This window comes from Homarus americanus, unplaced genomic scaffold (assembly GCF_018991925.1).
Source record: "Homarus americanus isolate GMGI-L3 unplaced genomic scaffold, GMGI_Hamer_2.0 scaffold16007, whole genome shotgun sequence".
NCBI classification, from domain to species: domain Eukaryota; kingdom Metazoa; phylum Arthropoda; class Malacostraca; order Decapoda; family Nephropidae; genus Homarus; species Homarus americanus.
The window spans coordinates 42,104-52,096 of NW_024751249.1; the positions used below are offsets into that span (position 1 = coordinate 42,104).

General features: G+C 44.3%; 1 protein-coding gene across 1 annotated transcript; it reads left to right on the top strand.

Annotated features, from left to right (window-relative positions):
- The first annotated feature begins 948 nt into the window (after nt 1–948).
- On the top strand, nt 949–7,671 carry LOC121854561. The gene is made up of 3 exons (XM_042349237.1): nt 949–3,562; nt 5,300–5,411; nt 7,571–7,671. The coding sequence occupies exons 1-3, from the start codon at nt 1,946–1,948 to the stop codon at nt 7,669–7,671; spliced, it is 1,830 nt and encodes a 609-aa protein (XP_042205171.1). The 5' UTR covers nt 949–1,945.
- Nucleotides 7,672–9,993: the final 2,322 nt, after the last annotated feature.

Below are 9,993 nucleotides of genomic sequence, written 5' to 3' on the forward strand. Positions count from 1 at the left end.
TAGTAGTAATAGTAATGGTAATAGTAGTAATAGTAATGGTAATAGTAGTGGTAATAGTAATAATAATAATAATAATAATAATAATAATAATAATAATAATAATGGTGATGATGAAAAATTAAAAAGTAAAACAATTATCTATGTTTAATACCGATAATAATAGACTAATAAATTCCCATCAATACTTCAATAATAACATCTTTACGTATATCTAATTATGACATCATTAACTCAGGGCATAATTAGTCAGGTAATTAGTAAGGTATCTTTATCGAATCACTTACCATAACCAGGTAATGTAAGGTAACTCAAAGGTGGGAAAATATTGCTATACTTTGATATACCTTTGCTTCCTAATGGTGATCAGGTGAGTTGTTTCCACTTCTGATTGGTTCTTAAACTACCTTGACTATTCAGATTGGGGTCTAGTCATAATTGGTTTGATCTGATGGGTGCTGTTGGTGTTGGGTTTTATTCTTAATGGGGTTCAGTTCTAATTGATCCGTTCTGAGAGGTTCTAGTAGTCCTTGTTGAGCTGCAGTTCTATAGTTCTGATGGTGAGAGAGAGAGAGAGAGAGAGAGAGAGAGAGAGAGAGAGAGAGAGAGAGAGAGAGAGAGAGGTTAAGTTGGCGCCATGTGGCCACCTAGCGGGACATTCCTTAACTAAACTTTGTAAACAACACTATTTTTTTTTCTCCCGCGTAATCTGTAATAAACTAATCCCCCTCACATCCCTCCACAACTCCCTAATCCTTTACGCTATTCACCCTAAAACGAATCACCAATCAATATATTTTCTTGGTTTTGCAACACGGAAATACTAAAATAAGTGTATAAACTAACTTTTTTAAACTTGGTTGGGGTGGTGTGAGTGAGAGACGCTTAGATAAGGATCGTGTTGTAGAGAGATAAGATAAGAACTCAATGGGTTGTGTGGTCGGTTTGAAGACTTCTCCCAGTGCCAATCTTTTGTTCCTCCCAGAGTGCCACCTCGCGGCCCTTGGTCCGTCTCAGAGCGCCAGTGTGCAGGAAAAGTGTTATATCGACTGAATTTTTTTGGATATAGTCTAATGCAAAATGAACTAAGTCTTGATTCTGTGTCTCACTCAAGGTACACAGATCTACACAGTGTTATGTAGAGTGTTATAAATGTTCTCCATGATGTTCACCTGAGAACTTTATCTTCTGAGGTGGTTCTGAAAGCTAATGCGTACGTGCTCAGGTGAACGTGCAGTGGCTAATTGAAATGATCTTACCTGATATTGAACACAGATGTGGAAAATGCATTTGACATATCAGATGAACTTTTCTGAACTGAAATTTGTGAGTGTAGATAAATTCTTCATATATTTAGTTTATTATTGAAATAATATCGATTTATATAATTACGTAAAGAGTTATATGGTGAGTAATTTAATAGTGGATGCAATATTTATACTGACGCCCACCAGGAGTTGAGTGTTGTGATACAGTATTGGATGGTGACATGACAACTGGTGATCAGAAGAAGAAAATAAAACTAGAGTTACAAGGATATTGAGCCATTGGTTTTAAAGTGTTTGTATTGAAAATATTAAAAAAGTACAAATTGAAAAGGATCTCCTGATTTTTATGTCCAGTTTTATATTGGATTTAATGACTTATGAAAAGAATTACTGAATACTAAACTGAAATTGGAAAATATCATAAAAACATTGATTTCGGTGCAGCAAATGATGTAATTTACCTGTTAATATAGAAAAATGTGACTTCAATAGTTGTGATGCCTTAGATACGTTAATTGTGTGGCATCGAGAAAGGTCTAAGTTATATTGATAAAAATGTAATTAATCAGCCGATACAACAAGACGTCTAGGAAAAACAAGTGAATCAGATGTGACGTTACTGAGACTTCATGTACACGACGGCAAAGTTCCTGACTGTATGAACTACTCCGTCTTCCGAGATGGGTTCACCGTCATCCATCTCCACATTCTGGCTTAACTTCACCAACAAGAGGAAAAACTCCCACAACGAGTCAATGTGGAGTAGATTTCACTCACCTTATGACCCCCCAACACCCGTCGGCTCTGACCACTGTGAGTTCTCCCCCGCTTCCTCTCCGGTAGCCTCAAGTCGCCATCTGAGAGTGTTACAGTCCTTACCTCCTGTGTCACCTCGACCACGAACACCCAATGGTGGGTTTTGGCGCTCACCTTCCTCTTCGTCGGGTAAGAAATCGCATCCAGACTGTCACACTCACCCTTCAGCGTTAACTGCAGGTGAGAAGGAAAACGACACTCCTCCCTCACTTCCTGTAATCCTGCGAAGATTCTTTGGTAACTCGCAGAAGAATACGATTCAGGAGCGTGTAAGGAGAGCAAAGCTGAGGTTGTCGCGGTCAGCTGAGGTCCTGGATGACCTCACCACCGCTGATGACCCCGGCTGCTGGGGGCCTAAGAGAAGGAATTCAGAGATGAGTAAATCAACGGATGAATTACAGAAAATTAAAATCCGGTGGATGCAGAAGCTTGATCAGTGTAGAGTTCAATTTGGTCCCTGTAAGTCTGATGAGTCTTTTAACATAAGACCTGACAGAGACATGGATGATACAACTCCAGACTTGAGTCACATCGCTGTTGTTAACGGTCAGCAGAGTAACTCTTTAAGTCTTAATAAAATAAAGAAGAAAGTCCTCCAGACGCCATCACCAAGCCCCAAGAGGAAGAATGACCAGACCACTGACACACATTCCCAGAGACACAAGGGACCAATGAGTGAGGATCAGAAGAGTGGCCGGCGGTGTGAGGACGCCAGGGAACAATTAGACACCAGAGCCCGAGGACGCACACGGTCTCCCAGGAATGCCAACGACGGTAAAGACGCCGCAGTAATTTTCACAGTGGACGACCAGCCTCCACTAACTGTTCGACCAGGAGTTAGTCTCACCAGGTCTCGTAGCTGCACCAGGCCCAGTAGACGAGCGCTGTCGACGTACAGCGAGCCTGACTATAACTCTCCCACCCTCAACATGAGATCCACCGCCTCCTCCACCTTAGATGATGCACAAAAGAAACACGCCATCAGTGAAGGAGATCTCAGGCTCCGTAGATCAAGGTCATCTCAGAGACCACAACCCACTAAAACCCCAGAGACAGACGAGGAGGACCTTGTATTTGAACCTATTCCTCAAGTCCCTGAGCTGAAACTTTTTAGATATAATTCAGAACGTCGATCATCAAGGGCCGATCGACTGAAAGCCTTATCCATATTCAACCACCAGCCTTTGGGATACCTCGAGGAGCAAACTTATCCTCAGAATATGTCGTACTCACCTGAAGGACGAGTAACCACCGACAGAGACACATACACCACCCTCCAGACTCCTAAGACCCCCCGACACATCCTCGATACAAACAGTAAGACCTGGAGTGCTAAAAGGAGTTTGTTCCGTTCCTCCAGCGTCAGGCCGGGCACTGAGGACCCCCTGTCGACCTCACCCTTCCTCTCTCTTCTGGCACACAAACGTCTCACCCGCGGAAGCCTGTCTGACAAGGTTGTCCTCAAGCAACTAGCCTCCACGGTGAGCTTCTAGTGAAACCCTGCGTCAAGTGTTAAGTCAAGTGTTAGGGGATCAAGTGTTAGTGTCAAGTATTAGTATCGGGTATCAAGTGTTAGTATCAGGTATCAGGTGTTATCCAATATCAAGTGTTAGTATCAGGTGTTAGTATCAGGTATCAAGTGTTAGTACTGTATCAGATTATAAAATTATTTTTTTTCATTACAAACTCATTGATAATTATACAGTAGGTAACAAATTCATTGGTACTTCTATAATAATTTACACCATTATTTACAAAGACATTGCTACTTATATATACGATTTACACCACGATTTACACCACGATTTACAAGAACATTATACATTTTTTTTACTAAGCTCATTGATGATCCAAGCTTGTCACATAGACCCTTGTAGTACTAAAAGCTTTAACACTACTTACATCCCAATAATTTATCTTTCACTATTTTTTTCTAACTTAATGGTGACCTTTGACCTCTTGTACTAAAGGTCATATTTTTGTTTGTCCCTTTCTGTATTTTTTTGTCTTGGTGACTATCTTACTGGAGATATATTGATAGGATTTTTATAGAGATATTGGTTAGGTTAGCAATAGGTTAGACTTAGGTTATAGTTAGGTTAGGTTAGGTTAGCAATAGGTTAGACTAGGTTATAGTTTGGTTAGGTTAGGTTAGCAATAGGTTAGACTAGGTTATAGTTTGGTTAGGTTAGGTTAGTAATAGGTTAGACTTAGGTTATAGTTAGGTTAGGTTAGGTTAGCAATAGGTTAGACTAGGTTATAGTTTGGTTAGGTTAGGTTAGCAATAGGTTAGACTAGGTTATAGTTTGGTTAGGTTAGGTTAGCAATATAGGTTAGACTGGGTTATAGTTTGGTTAGGTTAGGTTAGCAATAGGTTAGACTTGGGTTATAGTTAGGTTAGGTTAGGGTGTCAAACCATCATCAGATAATCCAGAGTAAACATTATTCAATATCCTCACTACATGCACCTGCCATCAGCACCTCTAGCGTTAGCCAGATGTTATGACTGAAACTGAGCGGGAACTGTGACAGATATGATACAAGTGATATTTTTTATCAGGTTATTTTAGGTAGTGTATCAATCAGGTGAGTTGATATTGCACCTGAGTATCACCTCCTTATTATTATTATTAGTAATGTGTGTGTGTTGTTTTTCATTTATCTCTCTCTCCTGCTTATTTACTCCTTTCTTCCAGCCCCTCACCTACCGCCCTCACCTCCCTACCGCTCCTCACCTACCGCCCTCACCTACCGCCCTTCACCTACCGCCCCTCACCTACCGCCCCTCACACCTACTACCACTCCTCACCTACCGCCCCTCCACCTACCGCTCCTCACCTACCCGCCCCTCACCTACCACTCCTCACCTACCGCCCCTCCCCTCCCTACCACCCCTCACCTACTACCGCTCCTTACCTACCACTCCTCACCCTACCGCCCCTCACCTACCGCCCCTCACCTACCGCCCTCACCTGCCCCTCACCTACTACTGCTCCTCACCTACACCACCCTCACCTACCGCCCCTCACCTACTACCGCTCCTCACCTACCGCCCCTCACCTACCGCCCCTCACCTCCTACCGCCCCTCACCTACCGCCCCTCACCTACTACCGCCCCTCACCTCCTGCTACTTCACCTTAACGCCAACCATCTTACAATCGTTTCACCTAACGCCACCTTACTATGCTAATACTCTCCTCTTCTGCGTCTCCTTCAGGTGGTAAACGAGGACGACTCTGGACTGTGCAGGGGCTTGATCTTCGACGGGAGCACCAGCGCCCGCACTGGGGTGTTCCCTGCCTCCCTAGTGGCACGACGCGACACAAACGGTGAGTACTCCTGCAGGCTGACGTGGGGCTCCTGCTGGTCTAGGTGTGGCAGGTGGACAGGTGTGTGTTGTCACTACCTTACCTGTGTGGGAGGTGTAGGTGCGGCCCTCCCTCACTCCACCTTACCTGTGTGGGAGGTGTAGGCACGGCCCTCCCTCACTCCACCTTACCTGTGTGGGAGGTGTAGGTGCGGCCCTCCCTCACTCCACCTTACCTGTGTGGGAGGTGTAGGTGCGGCCCTCCCTCACTCCACCTTACCTGTGTGGGAGGTGTAGGTGCGGCCCTCCCTCACTCTACCTTACCTGTGTGGGAGGTGTAGGCACGGCCCTCCCTCACTCCACCTTACCTGTGTGGGAGGTGGACCAGGCCCTTGACCCTGGACCTAAAATTAAGATATATTTGTGTTGTTGTTGTGGGAGGTGGGCGGAGGTGCGGCTGATCTGCTGCGTCATGGGAGAGTCACACCTTGGTTGATTATGTGAATGTGGACAGGTGTTGCTGATAGTGTTCCTGGTAGGTGTTACTGAGTGTTACTGATAGGTGTTCCTGAGTGTTACTGGTAGATGTTCCTGAGTGTTACTGGTAGGTGTTACTGGTAGATGTTCCTGAGTGTTACTGGTAGGTGTTCCTGAGTGTTACTGATAGGTGTTCCTGAGTGTTACTGGTAGATGTTCCTGAGTGTTACTGGTAGGTGTTACTGGTAGATGTTCCTGAGTGTTACTGGTAGGTGTTCCTGAGTGTTACTGGTAGGTGTTACCTAGTGTTCCTGGTGCTCCTAGTAGGTGTTAAGGGTTATAGGTGATTATTGACTGTACCTGTGATATAATTAATAGCTTTAATAATCTCAGGTGTATCGTGAATAGGTAATGAAGTCGTCTTGATATGTCATTAAGATTTAGGGAAGAAAATCTTGGAATATATTGATTAAATTACTTATCTTGGGTCACCTGAAGATTAACCACCCTAACCTAATCTAACCATAAAGTGAAATAAGGTGGGAGAACTAATCTTCAGGCGATCACAATCTTAAGCTGTGTTAGTGCGGGGGCGATGTGTGTGGACCAGTCAGAAAGTACTCCCAGTTAGTCAGTTATTCCCCCTAGATTGGTACCCTTAGAGCAGACTGAAACAGTTTAAAACAAACACGTCACAGTCTATATACGTCAAATTATGAACCATTTATACAGTTCTATGCAAAAAAGCTGCGATAAATTTACACACATTTTCCAAAACACATATGAGGGAGGGGCGTATTTTCCCCCTCACCTATGACAGCGAGTTCACAATGATCTGATCCACTGTTTACAAACATTTGGGCTCGCTACTCCCATTGTTGACAAAGACACAACGTAAATAATATTCCCCCGCTCGCTCTACCACTCGGCTCTACGTTAATATACCGAGCCTCTGGTCAAAACAAATGGCATTTTAAACTCCCATTTTTTTTGGCCCAACATTACCAGAGCCACGAAAATGGATAAATGTGGATGGTGCATTTTTTTAGATTAGATTTCCATAATCGTCACATTTTCCCCGAGCTGTATGAAACGCAGCAGGCGGTGGTGCCACATGTACCCTGCTCCACCCTCCCTACACAACTGGCACCACCGCACAGTCATAACCTATGTTTGTCTGGTATTTATTTTTGCAATTATGAAAGCGCGGGAAAAAAAAAATTATATATTATTTCATTTGTACTTGATTGTATTTGTCTAGTCACTTATTTATTCTGTTTAAATTGATATTCGTCAAAATTTATTCAGGAATTTAGTAGACAACTTGATTTAGGGGACGAATATGGGATGTTGTTTGGTTTGTTTATTGTTTGTGTTTGTTTATTGTTTGTGTTTGTTTATTGTTTGTTTTGTGTTTTATATCAGCGGGTTTCGGTGACCTTTAAATTAATCGAAAAAAATATAGAAACAGCTATAGAAAGATAGATCTACACAAGGATACGGTGTTATGGTCTTCTGTACACACACACACACACACACACACACTATGGATGGTGTTTCAGTTATCCGCTTTAGTTAATTTACCAGCACTAAACGGTATAAATTACCCCAATACCATTTGACCAATTAAAGTCCGCCTCGAAAAATGGGGAGACTTCCAAAAGCCAATGAGATTCCAGTAAATCCTCCCGATTGTCCAATGAGATCTCGCCTTAAACCTCAGACGACCCAGTGACAAGCCGAGATTTTGGAAATCCCCGGTGACCAATCAGGATAGGCCAGAGACTCTTAAAATGTTGGATTGACCAATTAGATTCTTGGGTCAGCTGACGGGAGAAAGTGTGTGGTTGTTAGGTCTCTCGGTAAACCTGGCGGCTGTTAACAAGATGCCCTCAGCTGATGATGGCGTCGGCTTATGATGGCGTCGATTTATGATGGCGTCGGCTTTTGATGGCGGCGTTTTAGGATGACACCAGTGGAATGACCATCGGCTGAGTAATCAATTAACTTGATGGGTGAAGAGATGGATGAATGTATGATACACTTGGATGATTAGGTCAGGAATTGGGTGATTGATGCGCTGTATGTGTGTGCGTGCGCGCTAGGGCGTGCGTATGTGTGTGTGTGGATTGACTTGAAACGTGGCAGGCAACACCATTACCACTCAAAGATGCCCAGGTGATATTTTTTCCCAAGAGTCAAGGTCAGAGGTCAGTGTCATGTAGGGGTCATATCGGCTGTTCCTCTCTGTGATAGGTGTCCTCCACCACACACTGTGGACATATTCTGGCCACACAATGTCTTATTTATCGGTACCTCACAACCTTATATTATAGCCTTATCAGTGGTTATGTTTTACCATAGTGTGTGTGTGTGTGTGTGTGTGTGCGCCCACGTAACGCCACCAGTACGTGACTATCAGAACCTGGACTCACACATCAACGCTGAGTCAGGACACCCACGTTAGGTTAGGTTAGGTTAGGTTAGGAACTTTAATCATCAGGTGAAATAAGCTGAGGTTAGGAGGGGGCTAATCATCACTTGATCAAGAAACAGTCTCACAAGGCTCAGCATATCAGCCCCCCCAGCACAGCCCCCACCACAGCCCTCACCACAGCTCCCCACCACAGTGCCCCCCACAGCCCCCACTACAGCCCCCCACCACAGCCCCCCAGCACAGCCTCCCCACCACAGCCCCCACCCCAAGCTACAAGTTACTCAGCGTTAGTCATCGTCTACTACACTACCTTATCTCCGGCTTATGATGACTAATCCCTGGTTAAACCCGGGTTGTTGTTATCAGGTGGGGCGTTATCGCTTATCACTGATACTGACTGGGGAGACTCACTCACTGTAGCCGACGTGTGTGTGTGTGTGTGTGTGTGTGTGTGTGTGTCGTTGTTATCGTCATTACCATCATTCTTGTTATTATCATTGTCATCATCAGTCATTATTATCCGTATCGCCAACGTCATCATCATCATATCATTTTCTTATCACCATCATCACGCTACACCTCCACACCTCCACACCTCCACACCTCTGATGCGTCACGTTACACACTGTATGACGTAAACTCATACGTGACGTCATTCACATGTAAATTGACTCACTTTGCTCGTATAAACAGTGGAATGATCGCCTGAAGATTTACCACCTTACCTAACCTAACCTAACCTAACCTAACCTAACCTAACCTTATCCAACAACATCATTAGGTTTTTGGGTCAGTCGTAAGTTAGGTTAAGTTAGGTGCTGCTTGGAATGGGACCTATTAAGACTGGGGCCTATTAGGACGGGCCTATTGGAACTGGGGCCTACTGGGACTGGGGCCTACTGGGACTGGGGCCTACTAGTGGGGCCTACTGGGACTGGGGCCTATTAGACTTGGGCCTACTGGAACTGGGGCCTATTGGGACTGGGGCCTACTGGGACTGGGGGCCTACTAGGGGCCTACTGGGACTGGGGCCTATTAGACTGGGGCCTATTGGGACTGGGGCCTATTGGGACTGGGGCCTATTGGGACTGGGGCCTACTGGGACTGGGGCCTACTGGGACTGGGGCCTAAGGGGGCAGAATCTTACCTGCAGCCGACCATTCTACTTTAATGTACAATGCGACTGAAAATATTTTTGTTATAATTTGTGAGAAAAAAAAATTAAATCTCGTGTATAAATCTGCGTAAGAGTCAGGCACCATTACCCAGGATATATTTCAATGCGGGTTTATTTTTTTTTTTTTTTTAGGCTTTGGAGATAAAAGGTTAAAACAGTAAATGAGTTGATGGTTTAATGTTTTATCTGGGGTTTTAATCTTTTAGGTTTACCCCAAACGTCCTCCCTCTACGTTCTCCTTTAAACCCCTTGAGTACAATACTGGATATCTTGAGTACGATATGTTAACCCCTTGAGTACGATGACCTATTCCCAATCGTACGCAAGGTGTTGTTATCTCACTAAGACTATAAGACTACTGAGTACTAAGGAACTCAGAGATTATACTGACAAAATATTGAACCCGGCTAGACATGATCTTCGGAAACGTTCTCATATGGTTGAAGTAATCCCAGCGGTCCAGGGGCGAGGATGAGGATGGCGCCACGGGACTAATCTCAGTGTAGGCAGCCG